Genomic DNA, 23229 nt, shown 5'->3' on the forward strand with positions numbered 1-23229 from the left:
TGTATAGCACAGGGAGCTCTACTCAGTGTCTTGTAATCGACGTATAATGGAAAAGAACCTGAAGAATAATATATATATGAAATTGAATCACTTTTTTGTACACCTGAAACACTGTAAATCAAGTATACTTTGATTAAAAAACAATAAACTGTAAAACATGTGAATTATATCTCATAAAGTTACTATATAATTTACAAATAGACATGTCTGTGTCTCCTTTGCTGCTCTGCAAGTAGGATCATCAGTGCCATCTTTCTAGAGTCCATATTGTATGCATTAATATATGATATTTCTCTTTCTCTTTCCGATTTCACTCTGTAATAAGCTCTATAGGTTCATCCACCTTTTTAGAACTGACTCAAATGTGTTCCTGTTTATAGCTGGGTAATATTTTATTGTGTATATGTGCCACAACTTCCTTAAATACTCATCTGTTGATGGACATCTAGGCTGCTTCCATGTCCTAGCTACTGTAAATAGTGCTGCAGTGAACACTGGGGTACATGTGTCTTTTTCAGTTATTGTTTCCTCAGGGTATATGCCCAGGATTGCTGGGTCATCAGCTCAGCTCAATCGCTCAGTAGTGTCCGACTCTTTGCCACCCCATGGACTGCAGCATGACAGGCTTCCTTGTTCATCAACTCCCGATGGACACAAACTCATGTCCATCAAGTCGATGATGCCATCCAACCATCTCATCCTCTGTCGTCCCCTTCTCCTCCTGCCTTCAATCTTTCCCAGCATCAGAGTCTTTTCCAATGAGTCAGTTCTTTGCATCATGTGGCCAAAGTATTGGAATTTCAGCTTCAGCATCAGTCCTTCCAGTGAATATTCAGGACTGATTTTCCTTTAGGATGGACTGGTTGGATCTCCTTGCTGTCCCAGGGACTCTCAAAGTGTCTTCTCCAACACCGCAGTTCAAGAGTATCCATTCTTCAGCGCTCAAACTTTTTTTATAGTCCAACTCTTACATCCATACATGACTACTAGAAAAACCATAGCTTTGACTAGACGGACCTTTGTTGGCAAAGTAATGTCTCTGCTTTTTAATATGCTGTCTCGGTTGGTCATAGCTTTTTCTGCCAAGGAACAAGCGTCTTTTAATTTCATGGCTGCAATCACCATCTGCAGTGATTTCGGAGCCCCCCAAAATAAAGTTTCTCACTGTTTCCATTGTTGCCCCATCTATTTGCAACTGGATGCCATGATCTTTGTTTTTTGAATGTTGAATTTTAAGCCAGCTTTTTCACTCTCCTCTTTCACTTTCATCAGGCTCTTTAGTTCTTCTTCACTTTCTGCCTTAAGGGTGGTGTCATATGCATATCTGAGATTACTGATACTTCCCCCGGCAATCTTGATTCCAGCTTATGCTTCTTCAAGCCCAGCATTTTGCATGATGTACTCTGCGTAGAAGTTAAATAACCAGGGTGACAATATACAGCCTTGACGTACTTCTTTCCCAGTTTGGAACCAGTCTGTTGTTCCATGTTTGGTTCTAACTGTTGCTTCTTGACCTGCATACAGATTTCTCAGGAGGCAGGTCAGGTGGACTGGTATTCCCATCTCTTGAAGAATTTTCCACAGTTTGTTGTGAGCTACACAGTCAAAAGCTTTGGCATAATCAATAAAGCAGAAGTAGATATTTTTCTGGAACTCTCTTGCTTTTTCAGTGATCCAACAGATGTTGGCAATTTGATCTCTGGTTCCTCTGCCTTTTCTAAATCCAGCTTGAACATCTGGAAGTTCATGGTTCATGTGCTCTTGAAGCCTGGCTTGGAGAATTTTGAGCATTACTTTGCTAGCGTGTGAAATGAGGGCAAGTGTGCGGTAGTTTGAACATTCTTTGGCATTGCCTTTCTTTGGGATTGGGATGAAAACTGACTTTTTCAGTCCTGTGGCCACTGCTGAGTTTTTCAAATTTGCTGGTATATTGAGTGCAACACTTTAACAGCATCATCTTTTAGGATTTGAAATAGCTCAGCTGGAATTCCATCACCTCCACTAGCTTTGTTTGTAGTGATGCTTCCTAAGGCCCACTTGATTTTGCATTCCAGGATGTCTGGCTCTAGGTGAGTGATCACACCATCATGGTTGTCTGGGTCATTAAGATCTTTTTTGTATAGTTCTTTTGTGTATTGTTGCCACCTCTTCTTAATATTGTTTGCTTCTGTTAAGTCCATAACATTTCTGTCCTTTATTGTGTCCATCTTTGCATGAAATGTTCCCTTGGTATCTCTAATTTTCTTGAAGAGATCTCTAGTCTTTCCCATTCTATTATTTTCCTCTATTTCTTTGCATTGTTCACTTAGGAAGGCTTTCTTAGTTCTCCTTGCTATTCTTTGAACTCTGCATTCAAATGCGTATATCTTTCCTTTTCTCCTTTAGCTTCTCATATGGTAGTTTTATTCCTACTTGCAGGGCAGCAAAGGCAACACAGACATGAAGAATAGACTTTTGAACATAGTGGTGAAGGAGAAGGTGGGATGATGTGAGAGAATAGCCTTGAAACATACACATTGCCATATGTAAAATAGATAGTAGAAGTTTGCTGAATGATGCAGGGAACTCAAAGCCGGTGCTCTGTGACAGCCTAAAGGAGTGGGATGGGGAGGGAGGTGGGATAGGAGTTTGAGAGGGAGGGGACGTATGTGTACCTATGGCTGATTTGTGTTGATGTATGGCAGAAACCTTCCAATGTTGTGAAGTAATTATCCTCTAATTTGTGTGTGTGTATATATATATATATATATATATATATATATAGAGAGAGAGAGAGAGAGAGAGTGTCCCTGTCATCAATAGGAAGGGAAAACCCATGAAACAACCAGGCCCATAGGAGATAGCAGTCATTAGATGGATGCCATCCTGGGATATAAGTGCCACAGGAGTTCAGAGAAGAGAAGGACCCTGGGCCCCAGGATGGGCTTCTTGGTAGAGCAGCTACATGTTCAGAGAATTTATGTAACATTCAGAGGAGAACTAAAAAAACCAGGGAAGGGGAGCTAGAAACCTCAGGTTTCAAAAGAAAGCAAAGTCAGGTTAAGGTATCAGTGATGTTACATGTGGCCATGTATATCTGGCCAGATGTTATATCTGGCTCAGTCTTGTTGGAAGCTCAGATTAAGGTGGGCATACAGTGGGCACTAGACACTGAGGGGGACTGTGTTTTATTAAAGCTACAAAACTATAAAATCGGTTAGTCAGTCCTCTTAGGGGCAGAATGGTGCTGAGGGGGTTTGGAGAAAAGAAACGTAGGAAAGGCACACAGGAAGTACTAGGGTGGAGGGTGGTGACCGTGAGAGACGATTAAGTGGAAACTGTGATACTTGAGTGGCTGTAAAGGAGGGAGCTGCCCATGGAGGCACCTGGAGGAAAAGCCGCTGAGGCAAAGGGTGAGCAAGTGCAAAGGCCCTGAGGTGGGAGAGTCTGGCGTGAGTAAGAAACGGCAAGGAGGGCTGTGTGGCTGGGACAGGCAGAGTGAGCTGGGGAGCATTAGGACCTGGGTCAGAGCAGTAATGATATCAGATGTGTGTGGGCCCCACTGGCCAACGAGGTCTCTGGGCTTTTTAGCTCTGTGAAATGAAGAGGGATTTCAGGGTTTTGGTAGAAGGGTGACATGATCTGACTTGTGTTTTGAATGCTCATTCCAGCAGCTTTACATAAGGACAGAGGCAGGGTTAGGAGTCTGCTGCAGGTACAGAGACAAGAGCTACTGGTGCCTCTGATCTGGTTGGGAGCTATGGGGTGGTGAGAAGGGGTCAGATTCTGGGCATGAGCTAAAAGCAGAGCCAACAGGACTTGCGTATGGATTTGATGCTGGGGCTGAGAGCAAAGAGGGAGGAGTTGGTGCTGCCGCGAGGTCTGGGTGCAGCTGGATCTTGTTGGTCCCAGGAAATCTTATCCCAAGTTCTCAGAGCTATTCCCTAAATGCTGGGCCCAGATTCTCTAAACAGAACTCCTCAGAGTTTGGAGTGGGTCCCAGGAGAATTTGTCAGAGGATTCATTCTCCCTTATGATACCCACACTTTGGTGGTATTAATTTGGGCATGTTAACATAGTCCTGTTGTTTAAATATGCTTGTATTAATTGACCGATAAAATTAAATCATTCTTCTGAGCATGTTTAAGCATTTTACAATACCTGAGTCTTTTCTATTGTGTTTCATCCACTGTAACACATCTCCAATCCTTTTTCATGCCAGGTCCGCTCCATGGTGAGTGACTTTGCCGTCTTCCTCACTATCTTCACAATGGTGATTATTGATTTTTTGATTGGAGTCCCATCACCCAAGCTTCAGGTTCCCAGTGTGTTCAAGGTAAACAGATCTTAGGGTACTTGGTGCCATTATGTAGTTCATAGAATCTGATCCCGAGTTATTTCAGGGGCCTCTCCTTATCCTAATCATGTGTTTTGTAGTCCTCTAAATCTGAGTTGTGCTGCTCATGCCATACCATTCAGAAAAACAAACTCTTCAGGCTTGACTGGGTTCAAATCAGAAGTCAGAAAACCTAATGTTGTTTAATGAATGAAAAGCCTTATTTATTTTCTTAATGCCATTTATTGTCTTTAATATGTGAAGATTTATAACAATGAAATGTGGGAACTTGCCTGGTGGTCCAGTGGCTAGAACTCCATACTCCCAATGCAGGGAGCTGGGTTCTATCCCTGGTCAGGGAACTAGATCCCACATGGCTCAACCAAGAGTTTCCATGCCACAGCTATTAATAAGATCCAGTGCAGCCAAATAAATAATTAAAAAAATAAAACAATGGAATATTTGTATTTACATAAACATATACCAAAGACTGTGAGAATGTGGGTCTCTGGAACAAGTTCTGGTTCACAGCACTTCATTGAGCATCAGCTGTCTTAGGAAATCAGGAAGGGTGAAAATGCTCTTTGTAAGCCTCAGTCCTGCTCCTCAAGTATCTTGCCCCATGAGGAGGTGAGGTGGTGGAGGAGCTTTACCCTCATTCTAGGGCTCCCACCAGAGTAATCGTGACCTCTCTTCAACGCTAATTCATTGCTTGTATATCTGTCTATAATCAATACTGTTGATCCAAAAATCTATACAAAAAGTAAAACAGATGATCTAAACATGGGGACTCGAACCTGTTTCAGTTTGGGGGTACCTACTGAGGAAACTGAGAAGATAGAACAGCTGAGCTCAGTTCCACAGATCCCCACAGGGTGGAGAGAAGAGGAAACCTGGGTGTCCTTGGGGACTGGAGAGGAGCCAGGAGAGGAGGGAATGGGGGAGGCTGGGGAGGAGGAGGAAGCCAGGAACGCAGGCCCGTGGTAACTTGTAAACACCCGGCATAGTCAGCCTTCGTCTTCCCTTTCTCTTTCCCTGAAGCAGGCCTGGTTAAAAATATCTTTTTCTGTATTGCTTGAAAAAATTTTATTTCGTTTTGTTAAATTCAACTGAAATTCCACCCAGTTAGAAATTGATGGATTAAAAAAGTCCTCTTTAAAAGTATATACCTCCTAGAATGTATATCATTCTCACCCTGTGTGAATGAGTGCAAGCAGCTTTTTCTCTAATAGCTGGCTGAGGTCGACAATGCAGGAGGAATGGATTTTGTGTAAAAATAAGTAATCTTGGAGCATTAAGCAGTTCTTGGAAAGGTTTCCTGATGGGTAGGCTTCCAATAGTCAGAAGGCACTGCATTTCTGGGACATCTGGGAAGAAGTCCTCTGGAAGATGGGAGAGACGTCAGAGAAAATGGGGGAGTGTCAAAGGCAGTGCTGCTCATTGGCAGGCCTCCCTTTCAGGAAGCAGAGAGAACATTTTCTTCTTTCTTCTCTTCCCTGTTATACCACATGACCCCCAGTGACCAAGACCCAGTCTGAAGGCTAGTACTATTATTGGTGGGTTAATGTCAGTTAGGGATTAATAAGTTTTTGTGTTGACCTAGCAATCTAACAACCATTTAGAACATCATTACTAAGGAAACACAGATTCTATAAACTTTCAGAACCTAACCTATTAATAATTTGGAACTTGGTGACATTATTGAAGAGTCTTTGAATCCTAGAATGATAACCAATGTGGAACCAAATACTTTGGATTAAAGTCTTTGCTTTGTTCATGAGTTTGGGGCCAGTTTGTATCCCTGGCCTTTTATCTTCCATCCCTACTTGCCAATCAAAGTGAACTTTTCTTCCCCAGAGTACCCTGGCATTTTTTTTTTAGATTTAGAAGAGTTTAGTTAGAAGAGTTGGACACGACTGAGCGACTTCCCTTTCAATTTTCCCTTTCATGCATTGGAGAAGGAAATGGCAACCCACTCCAGTGTTCTTGCCTGGAGAATCCCAGGGACAGGGGAGCCTGGTGGGCTGCCGTCTATGGGGTCGCACAGAGTCGGACACAACTGAAGTGACTTAGCAGTAGCAGCAACAGTTAGTTTGTAAGATTTATGAACAGTGGTCTTAGAGGGTCACTGAAGAGGATCCCAGATCATGTGAGTCCCCAGATTCAGCGTTTTGGGCTCCTCTCTCAGGTCTCTAGGGCCTGGACCTTGTTTCATTGCTGATGGGAGGCGGGTCTTGGACCAGGCCCCTGAGATTCCACGTAACTGACTCTGTTGCCTTTATTTGTGCTGTAAACATACATGATATGGCTTCTGGTGGGGAGAGTAGTGAGGAGGATAATCAAAGCTAGTTATATTGTCTTTGAAAGTTATAAATTCTTCTTTAAACAACAGATTTTGTTATTAGTTAATATATTTTATCTGGGTCGATGCGGAGATAAAGTCACTTTTTCTGTACACAGGAGTTTGGAGAGCCAGGGAAGGAAGTGAAGGATTAGTGAATATTCCATAAGAAATTGACAGTTGAGGACTGACTCTTTCAAAGGGGATTTGGAACAAGGTCATAGATTTTCTAAGGAATTGCTGTATTACATGTCTTTTTTTTTTTTTTTTTTGGAGAATTTTCATTCAAGAATAAAAAGAAATGTGGTTGTTGTGATTCAGTTTGATCTGTTTTGCCCTAATGACTACAGTTAACTTAAAATACAAAAACAAAACCTTGCTTTCTCCCTTTAGCCAACAAGGGATGACCGAGGGTGGATTATCAGTCCCGTTGGCCCCAATCCCTGGTGGACCGTGATTGCTGCAGTTATCCCAGCACTGCTCTGCACTATCCTAATATTCATGGACCAGCAGATCACAGCCGTCATCATTAACAGGAAGGAACACAAACTCAAGGTAAGAAAAATTTCTGACCTAGAATAATGGCATAATAATAATGGCAACCTATTACATCTTTAAAAAAATTTAGGGAAAGCCCATTTAGACCAGGAACTGTAGAACCTGGGTGAAAGCAGTTATGGAAGGAGCTCATAGAGAGTTTCCAGGGGTTTCTGACTCCTTTATTAATGACAGAGATTGGTTTGGAGATGAAACTAGAGTAGAGCGTGTTTGTACAATGTGAAGGAAGCTTGGAATCTATTACTCTCCTCTCAGACCTATGGGGGAGGTTGGTGGGCAGAATTCTTGGTGGTCCCTATATGATCACATGCTCTGGTCCAGGATTATCTTCCTGAGGTTCAGGTTAGGGCTTGGACCACTGTTTCCTGGAGACAACTGTTCTCCCATTGGTGTCCATTACTGAGGTTTCCAGACTGAACCTTGAGCCCAAGGATCCTAGGAGGTAGGGTTGGTGCCAATACATTGATTAGTGAGAGGCTTCATGACTTGTCTCTATTCCTTCATTCCCTAGAGTAGGCAACATCCATATTTGGCGAGGAATGGGGAGTGTTTATAGAAACCTTTTTATCGCCGACTCCTGTAGGGTCGACCCTCTAGAATGGTCAAGATGTGTCTTTGGCTACTCTGCCGAGAAAGGATGAATCTTTGAATATGTGATACTCAGGGTGAGATCTGGGGACACTTGGATAAAAACTGGATATTGGCATATGTAGGACACGCTAAGGTTTCTCTTTCTTCTCTGTTCCCTCCAAACCAGGAGGGGCTGCAAGACTCTTCTGGAATCCCTGGACCCCTTCCTTATCCTTCCTGCTTTGGGCCTGAGACTCTTAGCTCACTGTCCTATGTCCCACTACAGCCAGCCCACTGATGGTGATGGAGACTCTGTTTCCCCACAGAAAGGATGTGGCTACCACCTGGACCTGCTGATGGTGGCCATCATGCTGGGTGTCTGCTCCATCATGGGCCTGCCCTGGTTTGTGGCTGCAACCGTCCTATCCATCACACACGTGAATAGCCTCAAACTGGAATCTGAGTGCTCTGCCCCAGGAGAACAGCCCAAATTCTTGGGCATCCGAGAGCAGAGAGTGACAGGCCTTATGATCTTTGTGTTGATGGGCTGCTCAGTCTTCATGACAGCTGTATTAAAGGTACAACCATTCATTCGCTCACTAGGTAAATATTAAGTGCCTGATGTGTGCTGGGAGTACAGTGGTACGATAAATAGATACACATACAAATACCTGCCCTGAGGAGTTTATTCTGAGGGGAGCAAGACAGATAAGATGTAGTTAAGGAAGTTAGTTAAGAAAATAAACAGGGTAGTTACAGAATGTAATATGTGATCAAAGGAAATATACAGTGTTGTATGGTTCTATAGAGAATTAAAGGGATGTGTTTTGTTAGTGTGGTCAGAGAAGGCCTCTCTAAGGAAATGGTGTTTAAGATGAGATGGAGCCAGCCCTGCCATGAGTGGTGGGAGAGGACATGGGGGGAAGGGAGAAAAGCAGTCTAGACAAGTCCTGAAGTGGGAAATAATGATACATGTTCTAGGAGCTACCAGGGCCGTGTGGCTCAGGGATGTTAAAGCAAAAGCACTGCGAGATGAGATTGAAGAGGGCAAGGGCAGATCAGGTAGGGCTTGTTGACACTGTTAAAGGTAACCTTCAAAGGGTTTTAACAGTAGAGGGACATTATCCATTTAGTATTTTTTTAAAAAGATCTCTCTGGCTCATATCTAGAGAATAAGTATTTAAGGTTGAGGAAAAATAGAGGTAGAGAGACTGGTGAGTCTATTACAGATGAGAGAGGATGGTGGTTGGATGGGGAAGTTGATAGTAAGGAATACATAAAAGGCATAACTTTTGTATATCTCGGAGGAGATCAGGTCTTGCTGGTTGACTGGATATGGAATGGGAGAATGGAAACATAAAAATGACTGCTAGGTTTTTGGCTTGACCATCTGGGTGCAGAGTGATGGCATCTAAGGCGGAGAAGACTGTATGAAGGAGGAAGTGATTTCGTAAGGGATGGGCTGTGATCAGATTTGAGTGAGATGTCTAGTAGGCATCTGAGTGAAGAGGCTAGTGGGGGTTAGACTAAAAATATAAATGTTGGGAGTCAGTAGCACACAGGTGGTAGTGAAAGCCAGGGGCATAGATGAGCGCACTCGGGGGAAGGGTGGCTATAAAAAAGGAGGAGTGGAGAGAAGAGCAGAGTCCATGGAGGTCCAATATTTAGAAGGTGGGTAGAGGAGGAGACAGCAACAGAGACTCAGAGGAGCTGCCAGAGGGGGAGGGGAGAGCCGGGAGCGTATGATGTCAGGGAATTCAAGCGAGGGCAATGATTGGTTGGAATCTGTCTGGAAAAATGAAGACCAAACCAAGATCATTGGGTTTAGTAACATGGAGGCCTCATGAGACTTGCCAAGAGCAGATTCACTGGAACAATACAGTAGAAGCTTAGTGATGGGGACCTGAAGCGTGTATAGGTGGTGAGGAAGAAAAGAGAGTGTGGGCAGACAGCTCTGTCAAGAAGTTTTTTCTATTGAAGTAGAAGAGCGAAATGGGCAGTGGCTGGTATGAGACAAGGGGTGAAAATAGGACTTTTGGAAAGATAGAAGCTACTTTGAACATGAGGAAAAAATTTTTTGTGGGTGAAAGGCCTACCTGTGGGAAAAACAAGATAAAAAAGAAAGTTCAAGCCCCAGCCATTGTGGAGCACTTATTTATCTCCCTTGCCTCCTCCTCCCACTTTTTAGTGACTCGTCAACCACTTCAGCCTGCAATGCAGATGCTGCTTAAGGGTGCAAATTGGCAGAGGTGGGACAGGATTTTGAACCCTCCTCCTGCCCCCTTACCTTCCGCTTGATCTTGCCACCTCTCCTCATGCCCCTTCCCCCTTCTACTCTCTGTCCCTGGCACGCCCCCACCTCTGATCTGGGTGCCATCTGGAGGAGCCCAAAGGTGTCTGCTCTTTGGAATGTAACCATGAGTCATTGTGGTGGGCATTGCCTGGTGCTCCTAGAACAGTCTCAGGAGGATTCTCTTAGGAAATCACTCAGTAGTTCTTCTAACAAGGTTAGCACCAAACTGAGATGTCTACTCACTCTAGAGACAGAACAATGTAAAATCCAATGGGGATTTTCTAGTTCAAAGAAGAATTATGTTTAGAAATGTTCTTTAGCCCCAGCATAAAAGCAAGTTGTTAAAAAGTAGTCTTTGCAGTGACATTTTCCTTGCCTTAATTCCATGGGCCTCATTAGCTCACAAAGCTGCTCTGAAAATTACCTAGATTGGTATAATGTGGGAAGTGTGCGTGTGTATTCAAGTGTAATAGAATCATGTTGCCATTTCTCCCTAAATTATTCTTTATCTGACAAGATACCTCCCTACCCCTGCCCTCAAGTCTCTGATTAATAATAAGCAAATGCTTTTAGCCTATATTAAAATACACCAAATCCCTGAGGAGATGATTATGTGATTACAAAAGATTTAAAAGATTTCAGTTCTGTAAAAGAGATGGGTGAGTGTGTGTGTGTGTGTGTGCATGCCTGCCCATTTCCCCTGGAGGAGGAAGAACCAGATGGGGAGAAGATGTGAGGCCTATGGTTTAACCAAGACCAGATTACACTTACATGTAATCATTTCATTTCAGAACAAAATGATTTGTATCATTGTCAGCTTCTGTTTTCGCTTCTGCTTCTTAATCATGTAAAAACAGCAGAAACGAATGCAGCATTTCTGCAGTGATTTTGTGAGTTTACTTCCCTTCTTGGAGGTTTGGCAGTTTATATAATCTTGAGTGTGCTACGATACCACATTGAATTTCTGGTCTCTGCCCTTTCATCTTCAGTTTATCCCGATGCCGGTCCTGTATGGAGTGTTCCTCTACATGGGAGTGTCTTCCCTGCAAGGAATTCAGGTACTATGGGGTTCAGCCAGGCAGCGTCTTCCCTCTGTGAGCTCACCTTCCTGACCAGGGAGAGCAGCTTCCCTAGGGAACCACAAGCCAGTTCTTGAGGAACTATTTCCTAGTCTTGCTGCTTAAGCTCTTTTAGACATTCCCTTGGACACTGGACAAAATACAGTCGTGTTGGCATGAGGGCACAGAGACTTCCATGGTGGCCTGACTCAGCGCCATGGTTCCAGTCCTTCGTCAGTTTTATTCAGCAGTTATCAGACACGTGTTAAACACTAGGTATTTTGTCAGATGCTAGTAAACTTAGGTTTGGAAGGTTGGTCAGAAGCCAAACGGGCTTCTACACATGCATATGTGCGTGTCAAGTTGCTTCAGTCGTGTCCTACTCTTTGCGACCCTGTGGACCAGAGCCCTCCAGGCTCCTCTGTCCATGGGATTTTCCAGACAAGAATACTGGAGTGAGTTGCCATGGATGCCACTAGTTTTGGTGCCAGGCTAAAATGTGTGTGGGGGGAGGTGTAACTGGGGGTACCTTGGTGAAGAGATTGGGAAGTCCAGGGAACTGCCCCAGGTAAGCAGGTATTACTTCTTGTCACACATTGTCTTTCCCCATCTATCAACTTATTCCTCTGAGTCCTTTGAATTGAGAAAATCAGGAGCTAACTTGTGTTAGCTCATTTTATCATAGATAAAATGATAACTTAGCTGCTTCTTCTATTGGTGGCTGGTTTCTCTTTGTCTTTTTGGAATGTCCAGTAATCACTTTTATACACTGAGTTCTTTGGGCAGGTTATTTAATCTCTCAGAGTCTCTGTTTTCCTTTTTATAATATAAGGATATTTTCTATATCCAGAATGTTGTGAGGTTTCATTTGATCTTTTTACTTTAAATAATTTGTGAAAAGCTCCAAACTCCTCCAAGAGCAAATAGATTTGGGCTTTTAAGCAGAAGAATGCCATTGGCCTATTTTGTTTTCAGTACTCCCCAAGAAAGAGCTCTCTCAGGAGCTACAGTCTGGATGGAAGAAAGTTGCACTGAAAATGAGAAGAGAGAGGTTTAAATGTGATGCTGTCCCTTACCAACCTTGACCAAATGACCTGTTCTCTTTGAGACTCAGTTTCTACTTCTGTCAGGTAGAAATGGTGTTAGCTACCTTTCAGAGCCTCTGGTGTACCAGACATGAATGGGCCGAACAAGCCCCAGGAAAACCACCGGAAGATAAGTGCCGACCCCCCTTTTCAGTTCTTTGACCGCCTGAAGCTCTTTGGGATGCCCGCGAAGCACCAGCCGGACTTCATCTACCTCCGGCACGTGCCGCTGCGCAAGGTGCACCTGTTCACCCTCATCCAGCTGACCTGCCTCGTGCTGCTCTGGGCCGTCAAGGCATCGCCAGCTGCCATTGTCTTTCCCATGATGGTGAGTGTTAAAAGGTATTGTTCTTTATTTTTGAAAATAGCGATACAATGGACGTAATGTAAGACTTAGCATCTTCACTACGGTAACTGTACAATTCAGTGGCATTAAGTACATTCACCTTGTGCAGCCAGCACCACCATCTTTCTCCAGAACCTTCTTCATCTTGCAAAACTTGAAACTGTACCTGTGAACCAATAACTCCCCTCAGTCCCTGGCAACCACTATTCTAATTTCTGTCTCTATGAACTTGACTCCTCTCAGGACCTCATGTGAGTGGAATCACAGTATTTGTCCTTTTGTGACTGGCTTGCTTCACTTAGCATGTCTTCAAGGTTGGTCCACGTGGTGTCAGGGTGGGTTTTTTGGAGAACATCCAGCCTAATGGGTGTGAGTTAGTATCTCGTTGTGGTTTTGATTTGGTTTTCATGTCCGCAGTGATACATTATGTTGAACATCTTTTCACGTGTTTATTGGCCATTGGTATATCTTCTTTGGAGAAGTGTCTGTTCAAGTCCTCTGCCCATTTTGAGATAAGGTGGTTGGTTTTTCTGTTGTTGAGTTTCAGGAGTGCTTTCTGTATTCTGGATATTAGTCCTTTATTGATGGTGAGTTCCTGCTTTTTTGGCTGGTCTTCACAGACCAAGCATTATGTGGGGGACCTTGGGGTATGGATGCATGTGTGTAGTAGTTTGCCATGTTTTCCTTCAAGACTATCCATCTGCCTTTCTGCCTCTTTGTATTTCTATTTATTAATATTTCTCTGTCTTTTATGAATCTGATATGGAGAGAGGACTCTTCATGTTTGTGATAATTTGCGTATTATCTGAAAGCAGTATGGTTCCAGTTTAGAATTCATTGCCATCAGAAGCGTCTATAATGGTGAAAATGCACTGTTTCAAGTCACTGGGAGAGAGGAAGAGGTGTCTAGGACTGATAAGTGACTGAGACACCTCTGCCTCCTTTCAAACTGAAGCAAAGGCTTTGGAAAGGAGACCAGGAAAGCTGAACTGTGTGGTGCAACAGGTGACAGTCTGTTTCCTAAAACCAGGGTGATGATGAAGTACATGCCACCCGACCACCTCACTGCTTCATCCTGTCCTCTTGATGCCTCCCTCCCTCTGGCTTACTCTATGTCATGAGAATGCTAACCATTCAGTGGGCTGTTTGAAAGTTATCCAAAGGATGGGCCTCTGGAGGGAAAAGGCAATGAGGGTAATATCGAGTATTCATTTACATACTTTTGAAGTCTGTCTTACTGAGAGAATATTCAAGGATGAGGAAACTTCGGGGTTCTTTCCCCCTAATCTCCTAGATATATATCTTCCTGATGGGATTCTCAGTTTTGTCAGAGTACATGTAGGGTTCTGCATTGGGGTGCTATGTTCAGGGCTTGAGTATTTGGTTAAAGAAATAGCAAATTCCCAGCAAATCCTGGAAGGGATACTTTCAATTTTGGATTTATTGTGAAAACAGTTGTTGAAATTAAGGGGAAATGAATGCAGTTAGCCAGATTTGCCCCATTTCTGATCCAGTCACTGGATTTAGCTGGTGAATAGCAGTCAGTCCACACAGGGCATTCCGGGTTGTTATTGGTTCTCCTTTGGCTGAAATGGCCCTTATGGGGAGAAAGTAGAGAAGTATTTGAGAACTCTGGTCATTTCTATTGAGTTGATTAGCTGTCATATTTTAGGCAAGTTACCTTCTCTCCCTGGGCCTCAGTTTCCTCATTTATAAAATGAGTGTCAAACCTCGTCAGAGGCCAGAGGCAGAAACCACTCGAGATCCATGCAGCGGACATAAAGCAAGGCTTTGCGAGTAAATGTACAGGCAGAGGGCCAGAGGAAATCCACATGGCCCTTCAGGGTGCCCTGACCCTGTGGTGGCCCATGCTCAGGTTGGGTATAACTGGCCCCACCAAAACCATCTCCTAGAGAGGCTTGCCACCCCTGTCCTGCCCTCTAGCCCTTCCTACTGGCCTCGAGCCAGGAGAAGACAGCTCTTAGGGCAATCTGATGATGAGGGTTTCTCTTTTCAGTGAAGAAATTAAATTAGTTCAAGTAGGGAATTAATAAGTTGTAGAGTCGTTATGATGATAGTTAAATAAAATATTGTGCATAAAACACGTAGTATCTGGTATAGAGAGCCTCAATAAAAGGCAACTATGATGATTGTTGAGTTTGATTCTGCCTGACATGTCTTAGTCTGCTGTGAATATAAGACTTGGTTTTTTACTTCAGAAGAGAACACGCCCCTTTAATTCATTTTCTTAATATTTCTTCAGGTTTTGGCCTTGGTCTTTGTCCGGAAAGTCATGGATCTCTGTTTCTCTAAGCGGGAGCTGAGCTGGTTGGATGATCTTATGCCTGAGAGCAAAAAGAAGAAGTTGGATGATGCCAAGAAGAAGGCCAAGGAGGAAGAGGTCATAGTTCTTGCACCAACTGCACACTTTGGGGCAGCCTCAAATTACAGAACATAGGAGGGCCACATGAAAAGTCAGCATGTCTGGAATCCCAAGGGTTATATTTAGGATCGGGGAAGATTACTCTGAAGATATTCTCAGCTGACGTCTGTCCTTCCTCTTCAAATTTAATAACCAGTTGTTTTTTCCTCTGTTTGTCTATAGCCTACTTACCAGGTTTACACTTAGAATATGAATGTGAATCTGCTTTTATTATCAGATTGAATAGTTTGTGTTTTCCCAAAGGTCTAATTTGATAATTATTCAAAATCTATTATTTTCTGAGAGTGTTTGTTACATACTTAATTGCAGATGTGTTGTGGTTCATAGAGATAACTTATATAGGACTTTCTGTCCTTTCTCACTTTCCTGAGCACTTGGCCTCTGCCATCCACACAATGGACCTTCTGTCAGTGGCTTATAATATGTGCAGAGAATGGATGTGCAGCAAAATGAAGATACCAGTCCAAGGATGAGCCTGAAAGACTTTCCACATCCAGTTAGTGCCTGAAATAGGCACTTTGAAATTCATTTTAGAGGAATTTTTCCCTAAAATCTTGAATTTTGAAAATCTTGTGTTATTTTTTCGAGATATAATTGACACATAATATGTTGTAAGTTTAAGGTATACAGTGCAATGATCCTATATAAGGATAAGCCAAAAATTCAATCCCTGGGTCAGGAAGATCCTCTGGAGAAGGAAGTGGTAACCCACTCCAATATTCTTGCATGGGAAATCCCATGGACAGAGGAGCCTGGTGGGCTACAGGCTATGGGGTCACAAAAGAATCAGACACAACTTAGTGACAAAACAACAACAACAAGCCTAAAGTAGGATAGTCCAAAAGTCCACAGACTAACTAACACATAGGGTATGTTATTGTGGGGAATTTCACATTGGTTGCAGAGGAAAGGAAGACTAGAGTGAGCAATGTCCTCCACATCACCAAAGTTTCTATAGGGCTTGCTAGTGTGGAAGTTAGGAGTGATCTGAGATAAAAGTCTCCAGTCTTCAGAACGCTAAGGGGTAGGGCTGTGATAGGTCAATGAGATGAGTAAGTTATGGGGTTATAGTATCCAGCCTTGTGACTATAGTTAACAATATTGTTTTTCAGTCGCTAAATCATTTGCAGTGCCATCGACTGTAGCCTGTCGGGCTCCTCTTTGCAGTAAATCGGTAGTTGTATCTAAAGGTTTACTCATATTCAGGTTCTTTTTTTTTTAAGTACTGTTCAATAGGTACAGATATTGGATTGTCACTCATTTTATGGTGAGTCAAAACTATGAAAGAACATAGCTACTGTCTCTTATAATAAATGTGAGAGAAAATTAGGTAGAAATTATAGGGATTGAAAAATGGGCTGGTGTAGACTACTGGTTTCACTTGATCCAAGATAAAATAATGTCTCCTTTTTCTTGCAGGAAGCTGAGAAAATGTTAGAAATTGGCGGAGACAAGTTCCCCTTAGAGAGCAGGAAGTTACTAAGTAGTCCTGGAAAGAACAACAGTTTCAGGTAAAGCTCCCAAAACATGGAGGAGTTGACTTCTTTTGGTGGTTCTGTAAACATTCTGGCTTTGTGGTGGGGGTTGGGGCATGAATGCAGCTGCTGGTATAAAAAGCTAAACATTCAACCTCTCCGTTGCAACCTATGAAAACACACTTCCTTTCATGGTTTCCTGAGGGCCTGCCATGCGCCAGGCACTGTGCCAGTTATGGGAGTCATCAGAGGACCCTGCTTCCAGAGTTCATGCTCTCCTCAAACCAGTACTCTTTCTGCCTATCTCTGCCACCTTCCAAAGGTGAATAGGGTACAGGCTATGCTTGTCATCCTAGTGGGCGTGAAGTTCCCATGCTTAGGCAAGTCTTGGGGGGATGGGCAGGGACATCCCCTTCCAGCTTGGCTCATGGCAGCTGCAGTCCTAGAAGCCAAGGGGAGACTGAACTGGGATTCCTCCAATTCCTTACTTCTGCCAGTGATCTTAGCCTTTTGGTCTGTTCAACCTATTTGTGGCCTGCTCACCACAAATCACAGGATGCTAAATTGGTCCATTTGTGCTTTAATTCCTGGCATTTTGTTTCCACTTTGAGAGAGGAATACACAGCTGAAAGAAGCCCAGAGGTGGAGAGGGAACAGAAAAGGGAGAGAGAGGGGATCTGGGCCATCTAGATGCTGGATAATTTACTGCAGACTTATTGAATTGATTGTGGTTTATACTGAGGGAGAAAAGAGGAAAAGCTTTTCTTTGGCCTTTTATTCATTTATTTATGACAACTGAAAATAATATATATTTAAGGTATGCAACATTATATGTAATATGTAAATATATATAGTAAAAAATTACTGTAATCAAATTGACAGTATATTCATCACTTCCTATATGTACCATTTCTTTTTTGTGGGTGGAGAGAACATCTGAGATCTACTTTCTTAGCAAATTTCAAGTATACAATACATTCTTATTACTAACTATAGTCACCATCCTCTATATTAAGTCTTCAGAATGTACTCATCTTTTAATGGGAAGTTTGTACCCTTTGATCAATATCTCCCCTTGTCCCCCACCCCTCAGCCTCTGGTAACCACCATTCTACTCTGTTACTATGAGTATTTAACTTAAAAAAAACACTGACCACAAAGAAATGGAATCTTTGGTCCTTAATAAACTTTCTGTAAGCTGCCATTCAAGGAGCCAGAGACTTGGCATTCTCTGTGGTAAAGTGGGAGCCATGTTCCTTTCCTAGCAGGTGTTGCCTCCTCTCTTGGCCTTTTAGAAGGAAACAGTCTGGCATGAGGAAAACTTCAGAGTATTGGGGGGATGGGGGTTTCTAGGAGACCAAGGACAGGATTCAAGGTCTTGGGTTTCCACTTATGCACATTTCACCTTGGACGGTCTCTTAACCCTACAAGCTTTGGTTTCTGAACATTCAGAGTGAGGATGTTAACCATCTCTGATGCTATAATCGTTAAGATAACCACATTGTAACAGACCTGTGTAAACTACAAATGGAAAAGATCTGGCCATGTAAATGCGAAAAGGAACAAAGAGTGCTTAGCCCCATGCCTGGCACGCAGCGAGCGCTGTCAGTTGTAGCCCCTGATGCTGCCACCAGCATTGCCAGAGGGGCCTGTCAGAGGCGAGCAGAACTGTGCAGGCAGGGCTGGCCACTGGCCAGCACCCCAGCCCAGCCCTCAGCTCTGACTCACGGGCAACCTTGCCTTTCGAATTCCCACCATCTGGTTCCTTGTGCTGTGAGAGCTATGAGGCGAGCCCCCTCAGACTTCATCTTTTCCCTTCCGGTGGGTGGCGGGCATCACAGACTGAGGTATATGTCTGATTTGTATGTCTGACACTGACTGTCCTAAGCATTGATTTCAGATGTGACCCCTCTGAGATTAATATATCTGATGAAATGCCTAAAACCACGGTCTGGAAAGCTCTCAGTATAAATTCCGGAAACACAAAGGAAAAGAGGTAAAGAGAACTATAATTGCTGATTTTTATTTATTTCTGGCTTTTAAAAATAGAAATTGTGTGGAAAGTAAACTGTATTTTAGGTGTAAAATTGAATTTATCTGTTAAATAGCACATCTAGGACTGCCGCTAACCTCACAGAATTGTTATAAGCCTAAGAGAAGCAAAAATGTTTTCCAGCTACTTGAGCAGATATATTGTTTTGAGCTGCCCATTTACACAAGCACAAAGTTGGGATAGACTTATTTTGGGATGTAAATTTGCTTTATTGTTTCATTCCCTTTATCCTCTTTCTATTTCCCATTTCAAAATCGGTAGAGCATCTCTCTGGTGATTGCAGCCATACAAACTGGAAAATCCTTACAATATTGGATAGTGTTGATAATATTGATACAAACTAACCTATTTAACTTGTTCCATAATGAGAATTATTGTCTCATAAAGATTTTGAAATATTAAATTGTAACTGTTTTCTTATTTTGAAAACCAAATTCTGAATATTTTGTCAGTAGCAAAGATCAATCTTAATCTGGTTCATGAAGAAAAGGGAAAGACTTGAGACATTTTTGCCTACATTGAGGTAGGCTGTGTACTCAAATTACGTAAATAATTTGGTCCAAACACTAAGTCATCAGATAATTGAAGGTGAAATCTTAGGTCTTACTAAAGGCAATTTTTCTAGCTTAAAAAAAAAAAAATCAGTAGGCTAGGTTAGGAGACTTGGCCTAGCTATTAATGTCATGTGTAACCTGGCAGACCACTGTTTCTGGCAGTTGGTTTATTCAGCCATGAAATGGGGGTAAATAACTGTCTCATTCATAAGGCTGCTCTGGAAAGTCACAGCCACTAGTGGGTGGTAGTGGTGGGTTATTTCTTCATCGAATGGGTTAAAATAAATCTGTGCTGAATGTGAGTGAAATATAGAATCTTGTTTCCTTCAGAGGAAAATCCAGGCAGCTGTCGAAAGTATAACGCACATGATTATTTTTAGTTGAGAACTAGTCTACTTGTAAATGAACTTAAAATATAGCCAGATCCAAATTGTGGTGACATCTTCAAAGTATTGTGTTAAAAGCAGGAATGAATCATGTGTTCCCTTTTTGTCTAATTGTAACACTTTTGTTCAGTCTCTTCAACTAAATGTCTTTGCTGGGCTGGAGGCTGTGGGCCGTGAGGTGCCACAGGGAAGCTCTGGTTACAGAGAAGATGGCGGGGGTCTCAGAGATGAAGCGAGCCCCAGCCTGGCCCTGTCCTTGGTCCTGGCCAAGCCATGCGAGATTCAGTTATTGGTGGTGTGCGTCAGAGGGCATCGCCGGGCGTGAGCATGGAAACCGAAGACCACCTCCTGCTGGTACTTCTCTTCTTCCTTCTCTTTCTCTTCAGAACTGCCACCGTTGAAGACCCAGCTTTCCACATGCCAGACATTTCCTCTTCAGGTGGCTGGCATGCTGAGCCATCTAAATCCATTCTGCCACTGAGGATTTTCCTCAGGGAGGTCCCTCTTGCTCAAGGACAGGGTTGGGGAGTGGGAGGAGAGCAGAGAGCAAAAGGAAGCCTCTCCGGCTGCAGAGTGACTGCAGGCTCCTGGGCAGCCCTGGGCCTTGGTTTGGTTGCCTCCTCTGGGGGATGCTGGTCAGACCCAGAGGCTGCCAGAAGGTCTGCTCCTAGGAGGGTCAGCACCCTAAGCATTGGCAGTGCCAACCACAACAGCCGAAGATGCCTCTGACCCGGTGCGTCTTCCTTGCTCCCTAGCAGCAGCCTGCATAACTCAGCGAGAACCTTGGATGATGAAAAGGCCAAGAGGGACACACACACTGGACTTGCTTATCTCAGATGGGAAAAGGCTCAGGGGAAAATGATGAGTGAGGATGAGCAGCTTCACTTGGTTTCATTGATAGAGTAAGAGAATGAGCTTTAGTGGCTACAGAAGGAATTAGTTTAGACATCAGGAAGGACTTCCCAGCCTGAAGATTTGTCATACTGTCTGCTTTCTAGATATCTGGCGAAAGTTTGATCATAGTTGTTTGTGAGTAGAAAAGGAGATAAGGGGTTTTTTATTGGGCATGTTGAGGAAACATCTGTGTCTTGCTGCTGTCTCTTGAGGACATATTTTGATTCCATTCCTGGAGAGATCCAAGTGCTTACATAATGTCTCCTTAGCTGCCTTAGTCGCAAACCATCATCAACTCAATGGACCAAACCACTTTGATCATCCTGGATTTTTTTTGTTGACACATGTTTTGACTTTCAGATGTAAAAAGCCACAATGGGGAAATGAACTGTAAGTGGTGAAATTAATTCTGGTATTCAGTTTAAGACTATATTTCTACTTTTTGTCTCCTCTCCTCTGTTGCAGTGAGGGTTTGGGCTCCATTGTGTATAGACTTTCCCTTCCTTTGTGCACAGAATGTGACTAACAAGCATGTTGGTACCCAGGGGATCTGATCAGTTTCCATCCTGGAGAATATTTGTACAGAGGGATGGCCCCTCAGTGTGCTCTCTTTCATAGGTGAAGAGTTGCTACATAATCTTATTGAAGTTTACATTCCTTAGACTCCAAAAATATGTTGATGCTATTCTAGTCTTACTCTAGGGACTTTGATATTGAAGGAATCCTGCATTTTCCTATCTCCCTATCTCTTAGAGCCACTATTATTTTTAATACACAGATGATTTTCAAAATATTTGACAACTGGTACAGGATAGATCCCAACCACTCAGAAAGGATGCCTGCTATAAACAAGCAGTGTGTATGGCCATACCAGTGCCTGCTGGCTGAACATCACCCTGCTTTCAAATATTAAAGCGATATCCCTTTGAATTATGGGTATTGTTCCTGCTTGTCTAATTTCTGTTCACAAGGCTGTTTCAGGGACAGCCTCAGCTTCCTTTCCTATGGTGCAGATAGGATCAGGCATGCTTCTTTGAACTCTATGGGCATTAAAATCTTTGAGAGCCAAAGCTTCACATTTTATCACTTTAGGATAAATGTAATCATTGTACCTGTTTACCTACCTGGTTTAGAAAAATCATAAGGCAACCCATCATTGGGAAAAGCTTTCTTGCTGCCTTTCCCTGTCCCTCTCTGGCTGCTTCCTTGAACTTGCCTCCTTTCTTCTCTGTTCCCTGAGGACATCCCTCCTCTTCCCCCATCTTGCCCCTCCCATCTTTTCCTGCCACCTCTGTATAGAGAAGGTGGTGACTGCATCCTGTTCCCTTGGCCTCAGCGTGGCTACAGGGAATTTAGCAGGGAAGTCTCCACCGTGCAGCAGAGCTGGGTGACAGTGTCGCTCCGAACATCTGTTTCTGCACACACTGATGTCTCACGATGCCCTGTCCTGTGGGCTTCCTGTCTTTGTTACCCTCCCAGGTTCCTGGCACAGCCTACTTTGGGAGGCTGTGCCAGTCCTTTTGGGCGATTAAATTTTCCTCAAACAGCAGCTAGCTCCATTTGTGCTGCATCTCAGTGGCAGGAACCACTCCATACTCTTCCTCTCTCATCTTTCCCAAATCCCACCCAGCACTCAACCCCAGTCCTGGCTGCTTCCCAGCTGAGGTCTGTGGCTGGTGACTATGGGTGGCAGAGTCAAGTTGGGACAGTGTTTAGAACAGGAAACTGAGAGTGATAGTGAAACAGGCCTCGTGTGTATATGTGTGTGTGTGTGTGTGTGTGTGCATGTGTGCTTACCGACAAATAAGAGTATAGCCAGGAGATTTCGTTGCTGCTACTGAACAGCCTCATGCATCTAAATTGTGGGGACATCAAGAGAATATGGTCCTTCCCCCATCTAGGACTTCCCTCTCTAGCCTGATAGAATTGCCTGAGGGCAAATGCAGGTAGCTTAGTCTTAGAAAAAGGTGTTTAAGCTCAATATTAAGGAGAAACTGATTTAGGGGTAGAAAGCAAGGCGGGTAGTTAGGTAATTCCCATGCCCAGGCTTGCTTGGGCCAGAGAAATAATCCACTTCTTCTCCGATGAGGGGAAGTTTCAGGAGTAGTTTGAGTGTTGACAGTCAGTGTCCTGATAGGCTGGTATTGTAGAGTAGGAAGGGATGGAGGCCAGGGATTAAGAAAGTGATGATGAGTGGAATCTTCGTTCTAAGCAGAAAAAGTGGCATCTAGTGGCATCACTAAGTGGGTGGGTTACTTCCTGATTTATGACTTAAGGAAGAGTTGGTCTAGGGAGAAGGTGAAGGTCAGCAGAAATGTGAAATTGCCCAAAATGTTTCTTACATAAAATGCAGGCTAATTCTTTGTAGCTGTTTATGATTTCAAACTTCTGATGATGGGACTATCAGGAGAGCTGGTCTTTACTGCACTCAGCTCCTGTCCCCTCTCCTTGTTCATATATTAAATTTGCCTTTGGGGTAGAGAGCTAGAGAACCATTCATTTCCAAAACAAGTTATAAATAGTTGCTCTTTCTATTTGTCTGGGATAGGACTGGCTTTTAAATTAGTAATAGATATTTGATCAAAATCTGGTAAGCTAAGTCTTAGGTTTGGTTAACATCTTAGGTTGACATCTGTGACCTTTAAGAGGTCTCTGCTTTGGGGAATCTGGTTTTTGGTCATCCAAAAAGGACAGTTCCCTGTTTGACTTTATTTTCTACCTATTCTGTATTCTAGACTTTCCTTCTAATTAAGGAATCAGTAATTCTCCCTGCAACTTCTCTGATGATTTCAACGTCCAGGTTTTCCTGATGCATAGGAGAAGGCTTGAGCCAAGAGCCCATGGCTTTCATTCTATCA

General features: G+C 43.3%; 1 protein-coding gene across 1 annotated transcript in view; it reads left to right on the plus strand.

The window, feature by feature from the left end:
• SLC4A8 (solute carrier family 4 member 8) overlaps positions 1–21304 on the plus strand; it is a 76315-nt gene extending 55011 nt beyond the window's left edge. The window contains exons 17-25 of the mRNA XM_040234169.1: positions 4202–4315; positions 7050–7211; positions 8111–8362; positions 11067–11135; positions 12375–12548; positions 14830–14967; positions 16429–16520; positions 18385–18480; positions 19608–21304. Coding sequence (XP_040090103.1) covers positions 4202–4315; positions 7050–7211; positions 8111–8362; positions 11067–11135; positions 12375–12548; positions 14830–14967; positions 16429–16520; positions 18385–18480; positions 19608–19620 — 1110 coding nt within the window. The 3' untranslated portion in view covers positions 19621–21304. The remainder of the gene's footprint in view (positions 1–4201; positions 4316–7049; positions 7212–8110; positions 8363–11066; positions 11136–12374; positions 12549–14829; positions 14968–16428; positions 16521–18384; positions 18481–19607) is intronic.
• The last annotated feature ends 1925 nt before the right edge of the window (positions 21305–23229 follow it).

This window comes from Oryx dammah, unplaced genomic scaffold, assembly GCF_014754425.2.
Source record: "Oryx dammah isolate SB20612 unplaced genomic scaffold, SCBI_Odam_1.1 HiC_scaffold_29, whole genome shotgun sequence".
NCBI lineage: Eukaryota > Metazoa > Chordata > Mammalia > Artiodactyla > Bovidae > Oryx > Oryx dammah.